The sequence below is a fragment of the Bolinopsis microptera genome, chromosome 10 (assembly GCF_026151205.1).
Source record: "Bolinopsis microptera isolate Bmic1 chromosome 10, MBARI_Bmic_1.0, whole genome shotgun sequence".
Taxonomy (NCBI): Eukaryota; Metazoa; Ctenophora; class Tentaculata; order Lobata; family Bolinopsidae; genus Bolinopsis; species Bolinopsis microptera.
In genome coordinates, this window is record NC_087081.1 from 16,454,122 (window position 1) to 16,474,313 (window position 20,192).

The 20,192-nt window shown below is 38.4% G+C and overlaps 1 protein-coding gene across 4 annotated transcripts in view; it reads right to left on the reverse strand.

Moving 5' to 3' along the window:
- LOC134822096 (F-actin-monooxygenase mical2b-like) overlaps window positions 1-20,192 on the reverse strand; it is a 176,776-nt gene that overhangs the window by 82,650 nt on the left and 73,934 nt on the right. For 3 of the 4 annotated variants that reach the window (XM_063832993.1, XM_063832990.1, XM_063832992.1), the window contains exons 2-6: window positions 17,299-17,429; window positions 16,974-17,061; window positions 16,604-16,737; window positions 15,293-15,481; window positions 294-457 (exon numbers count right to left, since the gene is read on the reverse strand). In XM_063832993.1, coding sequence (XP_063689063.1) covers window positions 294-457; window positions 15,293-15,481; window positions 16,604-16,737; window positions 16,974-17,061; window positions 17,299-17,374 — 651 coding nt within the window. In that variant the 5' untranslated portion in view covers window positions 17,375-17,429. The remainder of the gene's footprint in view (window positions 1-293; window positions 458-15,292; window positions 15,482-16,603; window positions 16,738-16,973; window positions 17,062-17,298; window positions 17,430-20,192) is intronic. The other variant, XM_063832991.1, reaches the window with a different exon arrangement.

Below are 20,192 nucleotides of genomic sequence, written 5' to 3' on the forward strand. Positions count from 1 at the left end.
TACCTCACGTGACACTTTATCACGGAGCTACATGTGGCCTAAAATTTGATTACGAACATTCTCATGAATGCCAGTACATATAATATCCTCAATGCTAAGGATCAGTACAATATAATATATTGTCGGACGGGTCACGCATCTTCGAGAGTCGGGTACTCGTGTATTATTTTGTTATAGTACGTGACAATACGTCTTGTAGACTGAATTATCAATTAACCTACAGACAGACAGATTGTTAAATATTCTCATATTCTGCAACATGATATCCAGAAATAGTTCCGGCGTGTACTTACATCAAAATCCGTCATCTCGATTTCGGTATTGCTGGGTTTGACGCTGATACGCCAGCCCGTAGTATTGCACGGTTCGAGGAACTCCACGAAGGAAGTGTTGGTGAAAACCTTCACCCCCAGAACAAGTGCAATCTTCATGAGGATGAGCTGCAGCCGTCTGATACCTGGTTGCAAGGATGTTAGTATTCTTTCTAAGGAGTTCAGTAATGAGTTATAATGAGTTAAATGAGTTATAATGAGTTATCTAACTTAAACTCCCTTACACTACATTCCCCTAAAGTCTAAACCTATTTATAGGTTCAATCATTGCCCACCCTAAGTGTACATTAGCGTTATACAGTGAGACTTAAGTGCAATATGATTATTATACTATTTCCAGTCCTGATAACGTGAAATATGGATTTAATAGTGCAGTGTAATATGAAGCCTAACAACACAATATATATATAGAATAAAATCCTACATTCTACCTCTTCCTGCAGGGACAAGTTTTGGGTACTAGTAAATAGTTGATCATTTGGGTTACATTTAAGGTAAGTATCTGCTGCAGTATGATGGATTCTGGATAAATCAGGCATTTGTTGGTTAAATGATTGAAATTTTCGTAGCAATGACAACAATTCAAATTAGATTTTAATGGTTTAACAAAAAAGCGGACATTTAAAATAATAATATCTGACAGTGTTAACATTAAAATCGAGTTAATAATAAGTACTCGCTCAAAATCATAGTGTGTAAAATCTGCAAGTTTTTACAGCATATTAATAATATAATCACGGATATTCCATAGTCACTTTCAATCACTAAATTGTCTGCTCAGTATTCCTTAACTGATATGTCTTTCGTTCTTTCCCTCTCACTCACTACCAACGTTGTGTCTAGCTAGGGTCTAAGCTGCTGAGGAATCTTAACCTCAACATTAAGGTATTATATCTGGTCACCACTGAAGAGAATCTACAGCTCTTTAAATAGGGCAACGTCTTCTGATGTTCTTCAAATGGTTCTTCTTAAGAGGCTGGATGTTGGAATGGAGTGTCTTCTTAGGGAAAATCAGTGTGGGTTCAGACGGAACCGCTCATGTATTGAGCATGTATCTACAAGGCTGCTGTTATTACTATTCTGTTATATGGAGCTGAAGTCTGGAACACAAAGAAGCAGATGAAACGGTTCGAGGTCTTCCATCTGACCTCGCTGAGAAGAATCTTGAAGATAAAGTGGTTCTTCCATGTCTCCAATAAAGAAGTCTTCAGGCGTGCTGGAATTAAGTCTATTGAAACTTTCATCGGTTCGGCTAGACTAAGGAGGTACGGACACGTTGTCAGAATGCCAGAGACACGGTTTTCCAATTTTTACTGGATTGGAAACCAGAAAGAGACTGGGAGGATGACCCCCACAAGGACCAGGATGCGGCTGACTTTACAGGTGTCGATAACATCAGCAGAGACGCAGTAAAACAGTTAGCTCTAAAACGAGTGGAATGGAGGAAGATGAATCACCGTATCAAAGAGATGTGTGTGTGATGCAGGCCACTCCAACGACTAGGAGGAGACCTCTTCGTGTAGCATGTATCATGTGTGTAGCTCTTCAAATCTAGTCTGAATAAGGATCCCCTGGATACTATTGTAACACTGGTTACCATAGTAACACCATTGTAACACTGGTTTGTATCAAGAAAATGAAACTCGTTTAAATTTCAACAGCCCTAGTATGAAGCTCCTGAGTCTGTTCATCCTGCAGATGTAAAGCAGCGGGTTAATGACAGAGTTCAGCTCAATAGCACCTGTGTGTATGAGGAACATGAGCAGCAGGAAGTTCTGGTGGGAAACCATACGCTGCAGACATATCAGATAGCAATCAGTAAACTGTTCCACACTACTCAACACTATTACCAGTCCGAACGGAATGTTCAGCACTAGGCATACTCCTCCGATTATGAGGATGGTGAAGGAGGCAGATCTGGATACTGTGTCAGCAGCTTTTAACCCGTCACTACATTGAGACGACTGCCGTTGGTCTACCGAGGAACTCTTGTTGACACTGAACTGTCGGAGGGATATGTTGCACACTGATGTGCTTGCTTTGGAGTTCTCGTTGGAGTTGGCACGGAAGACAGTGTTACGCCTCCTGTTGATGAGGCAGAGGAAGGACCAGGACAGGATTGAGGAGACGGTAATGACCAGAATGGGGACAACAGTCTCGATCACTACAAACACCATGTGAGCGACATGGTACTGCACACTGTTCACATCCAGGATCTCCTCCAGGAACCACCCACAGGACACTATCTGAGGCCAGTAGTGGGCAGCTTCTCCATACCAGTACGGGAAGGTCTCCTGAACCAGCAGGACAAACAGGTAGATTCCACAAGGAGCAAGATACCAGGCCTTCTGTTGAGGGAAGAGAGGGTAGAGGAGGGAGTTGGTCCGGGCTACACTCAACACAGCTATCAGGAAGAGAGAGTACCGGGACACCGTGTACCACACAAATACCCACATGTTACACAGAATATCCGCCCCGAAGAAGTGCGGGCTCCCGTACGAGATGGCAGAGACCGCCACCGGTAGCACAGCCAGGCAGATGATGAGGTCGGTGATGTTGATGAGCTTGAAGAGGATGTTGCTGATGTGGCATTTGTTCTGGTTCCCAAACAGGAAGTAGCTGAGAGAGAGCAGGTTAGCTGTGGATCCGACCAAGCAGCACGCTAGAGAGAGTAGTCCAACAAATAGCAGCTGTTCTGGAGTCATTGACATCTTGATGAGCTGGGTGGACAGGGTTTTTTAAAGTTTTATTATTAAAGTAGTAGTAGTAGTAGTAGTATATTATTAGAATAGACATTTACAATTAATACAAAAGATGGACTCTGTTTCTTGTTACGACACAGTAAGTGTTATTTTAGAATTATAAAAGTAGCCGAAGAAGATGGAAAATATTCTTTCGGGTAATATAATAGCCAAAAATGTTTAATAAAATAACAAAGCGATAGTTAATTGAGAGTAAAATTTAAGCAAAAATTACAATTACTAACAAAAACAGAGCCTATGAAACTGCATGTCTAGGTTTTTTCTATTATGTCGAGGGGGAAAAGGTGCAGGAGACCTACTCCACGATGGCATCTGATACAATACAATATTTAAACGAGAGAGAAATGATAATACCAGTAAGTTAAATAGTACCTTGGTGGGTTTGCAAAATATGAAAGTTATAATTTCTGGGCTTAGAAGATTACCAACATAATTTGTATTATGTTTTTTCCTAATAAAAACAGAGAGAGCAACGAAATTATATTACAAGCAAGTTAAATAGTACCTTGGTGGGTTTGCAAAATATCAAAGTTATAATTAGAAGATTACTAACACAATTTAACAGTTCTAATTTGACAGTCTATTCCTAAAATGTAATGCATCAAAGCGTTCAAACAGTCACAGAAGCGCATCGATACGGAAATATCAAAGATTTCTGTAAAAATAGAAAGCATACATAATGACGTGTCCATTGCATATTGCATAATCATTGTACGCCCAAACATCCTTCACTCAAAACAAAGAAATGATAAAATGGTACATATCATAAAGGTATATTAATATTAGCCGCGCAGTACCGATCACAAAAAGCAATCACTGAAATGACAGAGAAAGAGAGAAAAATACCATTTCTTTGATAATGTCTGAGCTAATGTACGGGTTCCAGAGGTATCAATATAATCAGCGGAATGCCATTCCGTGACATTCCGTACCAGTCCGCTGCTGTTGTTCATGTTGGAAAATGAACACTTCAATCTTTTAAATCCTCGTGTGCATAGTCCCATTAATCTCAAAGGGCCAGAAATTAACGAACATAAAGCCACAGGTGTATATCTGAAAAAACTGGCAAGCTGAGTGAAATAACGCTCTTTAAAAATCACGCAGCCTTTAACAAATGCTTGCAGGTTTGCAGGTTTGCAGGTTTCAATGTCTAGACGGGTACTCTTAGACATAAGTATAGTGTCACATATAGAATGTCACACAGTCGCTAGACATAGCAGAGCACCTGTCTCAAATAGACAGACAACCAGCTACGGTTTGATCGTTATCGTGGTTATGTCATTCCTTATTTCAAATATCTAAATAGTTTCAATATCATTAAAGTTGAAATTGCAGCAACAACGTCAGGGAAGACAAGATTTAGGAAATATTGAACGAACAATTTTTGACCGTTGTTAATTGTTATGGTTGTTATTGAACGAATATAAAATTCTTCCGTAATGATCCTTTTTCAATACCATGTCAGATAAGATGGTATGAAGCATATCATTAGGGCTTGCTTAGAAATTAAAGCAAATGTATTCTATTCGCTGAAAGAAATGTAGCAACCTGGGTTTGTTCTACTAAAGTATTCAGTAAGTTTGCCATTCAGAAATAGGACCTGTGGGGCTTACAATTTCGCGCTTTGTTGGTGGTATACTTATACTTGTGTCAGTTTCATATGCACGGTACACGAGCACAATATTTCATGTTCATTTTAAACACCTTCATCACCTAGATGAAAAATGACTAAAAATTTAACATGAGAAACGGTTGCAAGTATAAGAGCAAGAAGTTTAAGAAGTGACTCCAAGAGCAAGCGTGGGATGATTGCTGGGAAAACAGTGACAGAATAGTTAACGGGAATAACGTTTAAGAGTGACAACAAGACCAGACGTTCGATAATGTGGGAAAAATAGATACAAGGTATCAAGGCATTTACAGGCATTTACATTTAGTCCGATGAACAACTAAATTGCTCAACAAATTGTAAGATATATTTTATTTTTTCTGTAAAAAATGTTTAATTTGTTATCAATTTTTCTGTATTTCAGTAAGAGTTTTTGAAGTGGGTATAAGCAACATGTTTTTAACTATTTTATTTAAACTATCCATTTTAATGCAATCGCATTAAGTGTTCAAAAATCAAAGAACCGATAAATTGTCATTTGACAGAAATGAGAAATCGCACCTCAGACGAATTTGTCACATTATAAGAGTTTGACATATTAATATTATTGCTCTTACCTTCGGAGAAATATTTATGTTCGACATAATTCCGGTGGTCACCTAAATGTTTTGGAAACGAAAATATGGGAATTTTTTCCGAAAAATACCGGCAGAGACTTGAGGCATTAAATTTGATGTCATTGCAACGGAGGAAAGAACGAACATTATCCACGTCACGTGGAAATTGCTCCACGGCAAGTGCCCAAATGATGTCGACATCCAGTTTTCGAGACACTCCGGCATGGCCAAAAGTCACTTATCCCCACTCTGAAGAAATCTAGTAGTTAGCGCCACCAAACGATCTATGACAATTTGATTGGAGTTATCGAACGTCGATTGTGGAACTTAATCCAACCAAACATGCATACTATCGAAGACCTCCTGCACTTTAAAGAAATGCTTACGACGTTTGTGAAATCATTCCCGGATGAGCCTCCAGTGGCAGGATACAGCTGTCGAAATGGAAACTCGTTACTGGATTAAAGTTAGCGACGGCAGCGACCTCGCTGTCCGGGTGGTCAGCAATTCTGATGACCCGATTCTATGAAGTACACCAAAGTAACCAAAGTAAGTAACCACCAAATTTAATCATGGTATTTGGGGATTTTTTCAATTAAATTTAAATATCTTCTCTGATCAGCTGTCTCATCTTGTAAACAATTTCTCCGGAGCCTTTGAAAGTTAGCGTCAACTTAACTTATAATCCTCCAGAGGGTATAGGAGACCGACAGTGTTTGTTATCTTCCACTAATCCCGAAATTTCACCGCTGTGACCAATAAAGTAGTGACAGAGCTTGCTTATTTTTAATGGAACGTGACCAAAATCATTTTAAAAGCAATTCATGATCGAATACTAGTAGTGCTCATTAATTGTTTGATGAATCATATTAATAACTTACTATATTGATAAATTGATAATAAATTGATTAAAAGTCATAATTAAGAAAAATCCGTGAAAAAATAATTTGAGGAAAATAATGATGGTGACCTAAATTTTGGCAGTCATAATATGGTGCTGTTTTTTTTCAAAAAACAACCAACTTTCGTACCATTTAAATATGTCTCGTAAGGTAGATTCACTTGCAAGTGAGAAAGCGCAAAAAACCTGAAAAATATATATATATATATATTTTTCAGGTTTTTTGCGCTTTCTCATATATAAGCGAATTAGTCGCGCAAAACTTACCGAGTTGCAGGAGAGATTTAATATGAATTTTGACCTGTCAGTTGTCACCTGTCCCAAAATAAATATAGAAAGAAACTAAACGTGGAGAATTTGCACGTGGAGAATTTGCTACGATTGAGTGGAGGGAGGTAGAGGTAGAGGGAGACTAACGTTTAAGCTAAATAGTAAATATTATAAAACAAAGTGTTGACAGATGCAATTTGAGAAAGTGAGCTTAAAAGCCTGCAAATTGAAGTGACTGAAGATCGGGTGGAGGAAGACTAGAGTTTATTAAATATAGCACCAGATAGCAGTCTCCAGTTTATTTAATCTCATAAACTCTAGTCTATATATATATATATATATCTATATGTATTATAAACCTTGGAAACGCGCGGAGCTCAACGACTAGTAGACATGGGAGTCAGAACTCGGAGGGTTTATTAGATTTAGTATATAATTAATTTGACCAAAACCCATAATCATGGGTAGAGTGTACCGCTGCCAGTGTCTCTCTTTTCCAAACAAAAGGAAATGATATTAATTTGAGGAACAGTCCGCTAATGCAAATTGATACCGAGAATGAAATCGGTCGCTCGCTTTTTCAAATCAATAAGCTTTATTACAATTCGTAAGCCGTGATCGAATGGAAAAAGCGAGCGACCGATTTCATTCTCGGTATCAATTTGCATTAGCGGACTGTTCCTCAAATTAATATCATTTCCTTTTGTTTGGAAAAGAGAGACACTGGCAGCGGTACACTCTACCCATGATTATGGGTTTTGGTCAAATATCATCTCTTTTTGATTATAATGTCAGGATAATTTACACAGCTAGTCGAAACTTCATTAACAAGGAGGTAATTTCGACGATTTCGAAATTCTGCCTTTGAAAACGTTTCCTTGTGTTTAGTTAGGTATTTCTGTCGATAACCGACTGAATATGGCACTTTTTACTCATTCAAGTTGGCATTAAATTCATATATAATGCCATTTAAATATCGTGGAAAGCAGAATATATTCGAAATCACGAATGAGCAAATTTCTCACCTTTCGCACGTGCAAACTTTGAGCGGACGTCGCGTGCGCATACAATATTGAATCACCGTAAATTTTTGCATAGTGGTATTTAATATATAGTTTGATAAGCATGCAAAGTTTCAGAAGATTTCAAAAAGAACTTGGATCACAGCGGGACTCCAAAGTTGATAAAAATCGTGAAAATCAAAATTTTTAGCGATTTTAGCGATTTTAAATGAATTTGGGCGTGTCCCCACGTGTGCAACTTTTCGATTTTTAACTTTAAAACTAGCCTATAACACAATTTACACCTTTAAGAAGCAAAATTGAGCTCCACAACCCAAGGGATGGCCCAACACCAGAGAATACTAATTCACAACTTTTGTGTTTTTATAAAATTATTCTTCAAAAAAGCACTAACTTCAATAGCAAATATCTTTATGAAGGAGCAAGGTAGGAAACTATTCCGGTAGATTTTCGGAATGCTTGAACAATTATCTAAGATGAAAATGTCCTCAGATTTTGAATAAAATTACTCCTTAATAGTGTAAAATCGATTTAAAAAGTTGTTACTTTGTCAAAAGTCAAGTTTTAAAAACACTTAACTTGATGACGTCATCAAGTGATGATGATGACGTTAAATTATTTTTCAATACAATGTAAACTAAAGCTTAAACAATTATCTTTAAAACCTGTGGTTCGAAATGACTGTATCGTTTATACTTTTGAATCTACGGACACTTAAATGTAGGCTACAATTGACTGCAAAAAGCGTCTATACATACATATATATCTTCACGACAATCTGTTGTAAAACAGGGGTTCCAGAAAACCCACTTCCCGATACTCCTGAAACATGACATTTTTTTTACAGTCGATTTGGACAAGGTCTAGACGCCCTGCAAAGTTTCAGATCTCTAACTCAATTTTAACATGGTTTTTAAGGCACCTGAATATGGCGATTTTGGGTTTTTTACCTAATTTCGTATAACATGCTGGCGCGTATTTTGCGCAAATTTCTTAAAAACCTCCATACAACTATTTCTTATTCCTGTCATCTTCAACATTGAATTAGAATGTTTTGAACTTAAATGTACCTGCTGAACTACTTTCGATGAGTCTTAATACCTGGAAAACAATAAAGGGGATATAATCGTATAGGGGGTAAATAGTGTTGTGAATATAAGGGCGACGGTAATGCTTGCCAGCATTGTGATTAAATAGTGCTATTATTAAATACCTCCCAAGTTATAAATATCTCCGGGATTTCGACGCGGGATCATATTATCACTCAGCCCGGCCCGCTGTTAGATAAACATCTCAAGGTGATATCATCCCGCCCCGGAAATTTGTATAAACCCGGCCCGCTTTTTAGTCGTAACTGATGTTTATCATTCAATTCTCCGACTTACAATAATCAATGATACTGCTGATTAGAACTCGATAATAGTAGAACAGTTAGACGCGCGATCACGTGGGCGCGTCACGTGCGTACCACTTGCCACCAATAGCATACGCCGAGTCTATACCACGTGACACGAAAGCGCACCACGTGATATGAAACATCGTAACCGTCCACTTCTTTTACACGCAAATTCCTGGGAACGTTGCCAAAGCAGCTAATTCTTGGAATTTCTCCAACGCGTGGCGTGAGAAGTTGGCGACTAGCCAGCTACCCTTGTCCGTGCCCTAAAAATAGTATTGTTTTGCTTGCTCTCCTTCCAGCTCTTGTTCCTGCTAACGTTCAAGCTATTGCTCCACTATGACAATTAAACTCGATTAAACTGTTTTCACCTGCTCTGACTATCACTAACAGTATCAATACAATTTTACATTTTGATATAGCTTGCTTTTCATCGTAAATATATTTTCTATTGCTTGTTTAACCGGTATAACTTCAATTGTGCTACTTAATCTTAATTTACTACTGTTAGTACGTTATCGTATCACTTGTTATCACCATCACAAATAGAAATGAAAATATTACTAAAATCAGACCCGTATTCCGAAATAAAAACTATTTTATCACTCTCTTCTAAAGTATAAATCCCTTGTCGAAATCGCCGGAGATAATTATAATCCATAAACACTTCACGCTCAGGGCTAAATAAATGTAATCCCTCAGCTGGCGCTTCGGGATTACATATTAACACAAAACTCGTGCGCTGCGCGCACTCGTATGTGTTTATCAGATCATCCCGCTAGCGCGGGATGATCTGTTATATAAACCCTTTGCGTGGCGGGTTTATGTTATTATAAAATTTGCTCTGTTTATCAAATGCTAGATTATTTATCAACATTCTAAGATTGTGTGTGTCTTAATAATCCTCTTTGTCTGTTAGACTGGCGTTTCTCTTGTATCAAATATCATGATCACTAAGGTTAAAATTAACTAATGAAATAACTTGAGGAGGCTAAAAATGTAAACAGAGGTGCAAGGGTAAACTAAAGCGAAAGTAAATCGTCATCAGGAACATGTATAGCTCGAAGGGTACAGAGGAGAAAGTTGAGTAAGGGTAAAATATTATCTGATTGGTGCAGGAAACAAGGTGGCAATGACGGATCAACATGAGGGCTAGGCACTAGCCACTGGGCAGAGTATTATTGCAGCACCAGATAGCAGTCTCCCCCAGATAGCAGTCTCCAGTCTCCACAGACCACCTCCAGTAATTGACCCTGTTTACACAGCTGCAAAGCAGAGGTCCGAAGAAGTATGGAGGAATCTGGAACTGTCGTTTGACAGAGCTAGAGGCAGTTTAGATAGAGGGCTTAAAAGTGTCGTATAGTTAGTGAAGGCAAGCTTTGAGAGGTGCTCTTGTGATAACGCCTGTATAGTGAGCTGAGTAGATTAGCGTAATGAACAGTTGAAGGTAACCAGAGAGTTGGGTTGAAGTGGCTGGAGAGGGACCCCCGTTTGAGCTGTGCCACATCATTTCCTCGATGTTTTGGATTTTGCCTGTTAATTTCAACGCACTCTCTCTTGGTCTCGCATCAATGAAATAACGGTGGATCTGTTTAACTAAATGACTCTGAAGTCTGACAAAACGTACCAATAAATGCAAATGCCATAGCTGTATGCTCATGATGAGAGGGGTATTAAGGTTTTGGTGAATGTCCAAGGGTCGACCGAGGGCAGGATTTGCGACTGAGGCCGAGGCCGAGGAAATTTAGCTTAAATGATAAAACCGAGGTCGAGGACAACCGATGAATTGTCCTCCTTAACGGAGGCCGAGGAAAAATCGCTATTCCTCGGTAAAACCGAGGCTGAGGCCGAGGACTCGGTCGACCCTTAAAATCTTCAAAATTTCGCCGAGGCCGAGGAATAGCAACTTAATTTTTAACCGAGGCCAGAGGCAAACCGAGGAATTGTCCTCCTGACCGAGGCCAAGGAAAAATCGCTATTCCTCGGTAAAACTGAGGCCGAGGCCGAGGACTCGGTCGACCCTTGTGTATGTCCCCTTAAAGTTCACATGAGGGGACATGAGGCTTGATGTGCACATTGCCAGGTATACTGGGCCACCAAGCAACCAGGAGATACGTATTTTACGGCTTAGTGGCTCAGTTGGTTAATCCGGGCCTGGTATTGCTTGAGGTACCAGGTTCGATTCCCGACTCTGCCACTAGCCGTGGGGTGAGCGTCGTCGACGCTCAGCTAAGGATCCTGAGTGGTCTATGCAGCCCCCCGGTCCACTCAGCCAAATACTCGAGAAATCGGGTGTGAGGGTTAAATGAGGAGCTGCCCATTGCAGCAAAGTCTCGGGCGAAGAAAGTATGGTACACACTACCTTAACCGTCACTGGCCTAATGTATAATTGAATCCTTCGGCTTCCTGTAATTGGCTGGTTACACACTTGTGTAACAATGTGGCTGTTGGAATGTCCGAAGTAAAATAAGAGTTGAGATAAAAAACAGTATGGATACATATTATGTATTACATAACCACTCGAACAGTCGACTTAGTCAAGGTTTTTAGTTATAAAGACTTCCTAAAACAATCCATTATAAGACTGATTTAATAAAAGAATCGGCGCGACTCTTGCAAGAATCGATCTTCTCTTCTAATTCTCAGCTTGTGCTAAAAATAAGAAATAATGAGTCAGGTGATTGGCTGGAGGGTTCTCGTTCCTGATGTTATAAATACCAGCTGACATCTTATAGCATAGAAAACGGCGTCTCTGGTATATAGTGTATGCTAGTCAAGCTCTAGTCAGGTAACACGAACGGCAGGTAGAAATGAAACGAGTAAATCGGAAATGGAGAAATGATTAAATAGATAAGTAATACAAAGTGAACGTCAACAGATAAAAAGCAACTTAGTGCGCTCCAAACGATACTCTTGATCAACATAAAGCTCTCAACTAACCTTTTTCCTGACCTATTTGGAATTTCTTCGCGTTTATTATATTACATAGTTTTCCCATTTAAATTTTAAACTGATTGCATTGAGTGACAGTAAATGACCTGATAGGCATAAAGGAGCTTATATCCGGTAAATTTTCATTTTGAAGGTGCCCTATGATTGGAGGAACTGACGTTTCTTAAAACCTACCAACATCTGAACTAGGGTGGTGGGGGAGGGGCCGGGGGGGCTACTGGGGGGGGGGGGGGGTGGCGGGGTGGGGGGCTGGTGGGGGGCTACTGGGCTACTGGGGTGGGGGAGGGGCCGGCGCGGAGGGGCTACTGGATGGAATTAAATAGTTAAAGAAGTAAAGAGCAGCAATTATTTTTAAAATCTATTTCAATAACTAAGTTGACACAAGACATCTTCAAACGAAAACGTGCAAAAAAGTGTTCAAGCTTTCAAGGTTCATGAGTTTCAGACAAAAATCAAAATTTCGTGAACGGAGTTAGAGGAATGATCTAGAGATGCTCTACATGAACCTCAAAACCTCAAATATCCTATAAGCTTTTGCTTTTTTTAATGACCGTCCTACGGATAGGGATTAGCGGATGGTTAAGACATAGTACTTAGACAATAGACTATGAATCTGCATAACAAACTAAACATTGTGATAGTGAGCCTACTTCAGGTTTCATGAGAGTTTTGAGATGTTTACAGGACCAGCCTGCTCAGAAACTCCTTTTCTGGCAGCCATCCTATGGCCATCGGTATAATTGAGGACGACCTCACAAAATATTTCAGGACGTCCTACAAGAAGATACTGGATTGGAACCCGATAAGTTACGTTTGCTCATGACTAATAGAGATAAATGGAGAGAAGCGCTGTTACGAAATTCGTTCCAGACTTCATCTGGATCGACCTAGGCAGGCAGTATAACTATAAGTTACAGTTAAAGAGTTAAAGCTGCAAGTATACCGCTGTTTAAAATGAGTTGGCGAGGTTGCTGTCTCTTTATATAACCGAGAAATCGACACCACAATAAATGGGACTGTTAAAACTTTAAACTGTTCAATCGAAAAGCTTGATGAAGGAGCAAGAGATTCAACCAATTTTACAGTTTTAGGCACGATATTTCAATGGGGTGTCAATAATCTCCGTTCAAAATTTGCCATTAGTTTCAAAATCGATAGATTGTTTAAAATTTGACTGATTTTTAGCACTTCTAATTGTAATGGTGTTCATTTGGCACAATAAGCATGACGTGATATAAATGGTTCATCGATAACTATTTAGCAGAGTTTCAGTTCATGGATGCTGCCGTGGGAAATCATAAACATTAAATTCTTAAAACATTCTTAAAACCGTATCATAAGAACTCTTTAATTTTAACACATTCGAACTATTCAAAAATACATGTTCGCCGATTCAACGATACTAAAGATTCTATCAATGATAAAGAAATGCAGCGCTAATATATAACACTAGCATAGAATAAAAGCACTAAAGAAGGAGATGCATTTGAAAATTGATAAAAGCCTTGAAAAACCCACTCACCCTGACACAAACAAATGATTTACAGAAATGATACGTCAAGCTGTGTTGTGACTTATATCTTGACCATCATATCTTGACAATCATGATAATATTATCATGTATTATGCAACGGCTTCTGATAGGTTGGTTATAGGGCAACTTTATAAATAATAAAATTTATAAAATTGCCCTATGTGTGAGTGAGTTGTTAACGGAGATAAGGTCTACATGGTAAGATTAAAAATAGTAATTAATTTCATAGGAATGGAATTGGTATTTGATTGCAAGGGAAATCGAAAAAGCTAAAAAAGCGTAAAAAAGCTAAAAACTTTGGAAACAAAAGCAATAGAGGAGCTTCAGGATTGTTAATATCAAATCGAACAAATGACTCGATCGCTCTATTTCATAGCAAAAGTTAATCAGATGGTCACGTACAATATAAAACTTTTCATTAGCTTCAGTTGTTACGTTATCTGATCTAGGGTCACGTGGACAGCTGTACGTGTCAGGTGGACAGCCCAAACGAGTCAGGAAATAAGTTTTTAAAACATATATTTTACATAAACATATTATATATTTTACACGTTTAAATAAGAAGTGTTTTAAGGTCTCATTCATCTCCTTTTCAGTATTAAAAGCTATTGTCTGGCGAATGCAATTAAACGAGCTGGCAATGCAATGAAACGTTGAGCAACATTTTATTTTGAACCCTCAACCTTTAAGATATCCCACGTACTCAACCCATACCCAGAGTCACGTGTTGGCAACTGTTCCAGTGCTGCTGACACAGAAACTAACTAAGTGCGTAGAGAAACGCAGATATCTCATTAGAGTTGATCTTGTTGTTGACACTGAGCTGTATGTTCTACCTTTTTACTGTTTTAGCCTTTTAGTTTTACCCTTAACCCACTAACCGATATATTATATTGTCATAATTTTAAATTTACTATAATATTATAATATCTTCCAATAAATTTTGTGGCGATTAAAATTAAAAAGTTGAATGATTCGAAGTTGGCTGAGGTTTAAACTCTTCTCTCATTTTAGTGTTGATATTTTATCAGAATCTAGGACGCTATTAAGTGGAAGATTGTAGTTCCGCACAGAAGTTCAGGGATACTGATAACTCCATTTATATGAATTGAAAGCTTCCTCCATTATCAATCATACAATCGTGACGTCATACAATCGTGACGTCATACATCGTGACGTCATATAATATTCAGTAAAATCAATGCGGCTCTCCTGATCCTTGCTCTACTTCAAGCAATTGCATTACTCATGAATATAATCTCTTGAGTTTTACTGTGATCGCACTCTTCGATCTCAAATCATTAAACCTCAACAGCCGGATAAATATAACAAGCTCCGCATAATAAAACTCAAATTACTACAAAGCAACATGTGAACTTCCAGGGGACAGAGAATCTCCCGGTAATAAATAACCGATTTTATTAATGAAATCTTAATAAAATCGGTTATTTATACCAAACCATAGCGACAGCTTTCACCTCCTCAACGCGAACGGGCGACAAAATCATTTATATTACGATTACATAACGTTAATACAGTAGTGAGTACTGAGTGGTTCTCACGGAGCACTTAATATATCCATACCTCAAACTTATTAGTTAACGTCTGTGCTGCTTAAACAGATCATCATCAGATTTAAGAGATTCTAACAAATTATCTCCAAATCAATTACGGCCTATCCAGAGCCTTTTATTATGTCATTTAAATCGCACTCTCCGGTCTCGTACGCCAATTTCAAATCATTCAACCACAAAAGCTGGATAAGTAAAATTATACTCAGATTACAGAGCCGGATAATAAAACTCAGCTAATTAGCTAATAAGTAGTAGTACTAGTAGTACTAATTATCTAATTAGTAGTAGTACTGATTGATTAGTACAACTCACAAATAACTCACTTATATGATCTAGAGAGCCAGCACAGAACATGCCGTACAGTTTCTTGACTCCCAGGTTCCGCAGATCGTGTATGAGATATGGCCAGAGATGTAACACGTTGTTACGTGTGAAACTAGTACGCTTTTCTCCTACTACCACATATGCCCCGCAGAGGGCTGCCTCTATTGCACTGCGCAGACCACATGGACCTGACATAAATACATAATTAAATACATAATTAAATACATAATTAAATACATAATTAATTCATCGATTGATTAATTAATTGGGTGATATCATTGATAACTTAATTAATAATAAATTAATTTTATGATTGAAATTCAATAGGGACCCTGATCATTAGTATTAGAAACGTTCGGGAGATATCGAACATCTTTTTTAAACGATTTTTCACGATTTGTCATATTGTCACGGAGACCTATTGAGAAAGGCATATAATATTTCACAAATCACACATCTTTAGTTCAACTTATTGACTTTCGATCCAAAATGTTTTTGGAGCATTTAGTCGAAGGCGAATTGATGCAAAGCTATTTAAAATTTTGTTTCGCTATAAGAATATCAATGGCTTGCGCTTCCAATCATGAATTAAATTCTTAATGTGTTAAATCGATTCTTCAGATCGGGATCTTTCAGAATCCGAAGAAAATAGGGATAGGAAGGTTTTTCGCTAATTGAGGGCAAAATGGAGTTAACAACAATTTTTAATTTTTAAACTATTTCTTCAAAATAACGTCTCAAATTACTTTTTACCCCATACACGATATGGGGTATGATCGGCCGGGTGGTGTAGTGGAAACACGATCGCCTTCCAAGCAATCCGGGTTCAAATCAGGTCGGATGCAAGTCGGCCAGTTACCAAACTGTGATTTAGTACAGCTTCGGCTGGTGATACACATTACACACCCTCTGCATCGTAGGACTAACCCCCCTACAGCTAGTATAGTGCCTCGGCACAGAGTGGCTTAGGGTTACTGAAAAGGAGATAAGCACCTCAGGCCATCCCAACGTTCGGGAGAGACCTCCCCTTGTATCTTGTGTTGTACATGATAAAGATGTACGCGACGGTCGAATCTACTTACCTTGTTGTCTTTTAAATCAAATTCGTAACTAAAACAGTTGAATTTCAAGAATTTTGAATTTTCAAAGTTTGTCAATGAACTTCTAGGAATGAGGGGTGTTTCTAATGATAAGGGTCAATGTCGTTACTGTAAAATACTCATAACTAACTGTGAAATACTCATAACCCCCGTACCCCCTCCCCCGTACAACCATACAACCCCCCTACCGTACGGCGTACAACCACCTACCAGCTCCGATAATGAAGATGTTACAGTCTTTACACTTCTCCACACAGCTCACATAATCTTTAACGTTGAGACGCCGCTGTAGGATCTCCATAAAGGAGGTATGTCTCCAGGAGGAGAAATGGGCTTTGAGTTTGCTGTAAAATTAAGATCATGATGATAGTATCACATTGAACTGAACGCATTAAGAATTCAATAACTTTGCAGGAGAACATTTTGCTATAAATCGGTGTCTAAACTTTGAGGGCAGCCGTTAAACCCGCCAACAACACAATTTACAGTGATCTGTCTGTACTAAACTAAACTAATTTATATGAGTTGGTGAAGCTGATATCTACTGCACAGGATGAAGGGGTTTAGTCTTATAGATTACCTGAAGAATTGGTAATGGGGAACATCGTTAAGGTTAAGTAGGGTTTTCAGCTCACTAAACTGCTCAAGTGTCTTTAATAGGGTGTTATCTGAAAAATGTGAGGTACAAAAAATAAACAGTATTTTAAATTTGAGCACTTTCTTATTAAAAATAATTTTGAGCCGCGCGGCAAAGGCCAAAGCAACTTTTATTACAAAACGGCAAATTAATATAAGTTTGTATACATAAGTTATTTAAAGTAATACTATCCACATGGCGCGCTTTTAACGCAGCCCCATCCCCCCTCCCCCAGCTATTGAATACGACAGTAAGGAAGAGTAAATACCATCGTAGAGGAAGCTGTCAAACAGCTGCTCAGTAGTGTTTGTTTCTTCAGTTGCTGGTGCTCCATCAGTTTCCATTTCATCGTGTAGTGAGCCAGAGCGTGTCACTTCATTCTATACAGTGATCATCACGCTACGATAGTTTGCGGAGTATTATAGGGGTTTATTTAGTGATCATATCACGATGATATAATATGGTTTAATGCAGGTTTATAGCGATTAGCTAAGGTAAAGATTCCACCTTCAGAAGTGTCTTTAATCTAAACTATTGTAGATAATGAATGGACATCAGTATTAAATTTCTCCTCGCTAAGAAAGGCCCCTTCTTATACAAATACAACTCTACACCGCTTGTTGCGGGGCAGTGTGAAATGTAAGCCAAATTAAATCACACACATTGCACAGTGTTCCATGTGCACAGTAGTAGCTAACTAATCTCTCACATCTAGAGTTGGAAACATATCATGAGTTATCGTCAACACTTACAATAGCTAGGTCAGCCGAGAATATAATAGATGTTACCTAATACAATACCTCTCTATACCTCTCTATACCTCTAATTACCTCTATATACCTCTCTATACCTCTGTATAGTGTATACCTCTGTATACCTCTGTATACCTCTGTATACCTCTCTATACCTCACTATACCTCTATATACCTCTCTTTACCTTTCTATACCTCTATATACCTCTCTATACCTCTCTATACCTCTGTATACCTCTCTATACCTCTGTATACCTCTGTATACCTCACTATACCTCACTATACCTCACTATACCTCTCTATACCTCTATATACCTCTCTTTACCTTTCTATACCTCTCTATACCTCTGTATACCTCTCTATACCTCTGTATACCTCTGTATACCTCTGTATACCTCTGTATACCTCTCTATACCTCTCTGTACCTCTCTATACCTCTGTATACCTCTCTATACCTCTCTATACCTCTCTATACCTCTGTATACCTCTCTATACCTCTGTATACCTCACTATACCTCTCTATACCTCTGTATACCTCTGTATACCTCTCTATACCTTGAACTATACCTCTGTATACCTCTCTTTACCTCTATATACCTCTCTATACCTCTATATACCTCTATAGGCTTTGTGGGACTGAGTATAAGTGTGTGAGGTTATCACAATATCGCGTGTCGAAGCAAGATGTGAACTTCTAGCTTTCTAGGGAACTGAGAGACTTCCGGTAAATCGGGCTCAAACTAAAATACCAACACCACTCCTCATATGTTTTCTTTTATCAAATCCTATAAAATATAATAAAACTCTTTATTAATACCAAACCATAGCCACGGTCTGCGCCGCATTTTTCAGTGAGCGACAAAATCATTCTTAGCTTATGATTACATTTGACTACATTTAACTACATAACGTTGACATAATAGCCAAAAGTTGTCAGGATACTGAACTCAAACTTACAAATTAACGTCAGTGCTTAAACGGGTCATCATGGTTATCCGATTAGAGGGTTTGTAACAAATTATATCTATGACAGCTCTGTGCTATTCCAATAACCAGGAGGTTACATGGCGTGAAAATAAAACAGGCTCGGAGACATGCTCATGTTGGAGACATGCTCATGTTGGAGACAAGAGAACGTACAAGGACGGTGTGAGAATTCTTATGCAGCTGCGAACTGTTCTTGAAAGATCTCTAAAATATGTTTCCTGATCTGAGAAAATTTTGAATGTCATCGTGTGAGACTTGATACGGGCAAATAAACACGGAACGGAAGAAATATGAAAATCCCCAAAATACCTACAACTCTCCGGTGAGTTGTAGGTATTAACAATGAAAACGCTGCTCAAGTATCCTGTCACGGGGGATGATTACACTAAGGATGAGACGAAGGCCAGGAGACTAAGGAGAAGAGAGGAGTAAAGTAGTAGTAAAGGGAGAAGTAGTTGGGAGGAGTAAAGAGAACACTCAAAATACCGGGAAATTATAAATACTCATGCATCCGACATAATCACGAGTACAATTATTACATCAGCACACACAGAGATTATACGTTAGTGAATAGTTTAATAAACTATCCTCAGGCCTCAGGTATGCTAATTATACTCAGGTATGCTAATTATACAGTGGTCATCATAACAAGGACGCGATATAAAATGTACAACTATCTTCTGTATAGATGCTCTGACAAAGAGCCTCGTGTTACATTATAGTGTAACACAGTGTAACACAGTGTTACACTGTGTGCCTAAGACGTGGTCTGTTTGGCTGAGTGCCAGCTAACGAGGAGGCTATTATTATACCACCCTACTACCTATAACACTACTACTACACCCTCGCAGGAACCGACATTTCATTTGATTATCCTGATTTTGACAGATATTTACAGAGCTGTTAATTGGAATTGTGCTGAGATCTAGAGGAGATATTATTATAGAATCCAGAGTAGGCCGCTTTGAGTTTTAATAGTTTGATGATCCTGTTAAGACTCAAATTACGATTCTTATCTTAGTATTATCGGCTTTCGCAGTGTTTATTTATAAAAATCATAATAACTTCCTATAAATATTTCGTTAGCATATGTGCAAACTGCAAGCTTTTTGATAATCCTTGTTTTAATTTCTGTAAATATCGAAATCAAAGTTCGGTGTGATGACAAGTGCCGCAATCTTGGCAATCTATATAAATATCAGCATATTAGCCGATGATAGAGTTGCTTGGAGAAACAAATTTTAACTCTAGCTGTCTTGATCTGTACTGATCACCATTTTAGGATGACTTGATTTCTTAGGGGTTTTGAACATTTTAATGGTGTAAACAGTTAATAATAATATAAAAATATCAAGTTTATTCGATATCAAGACTGTTCAGTATAGCACCATTTGGAACAGTTAGCCATCAGCAAGGTAAGCAA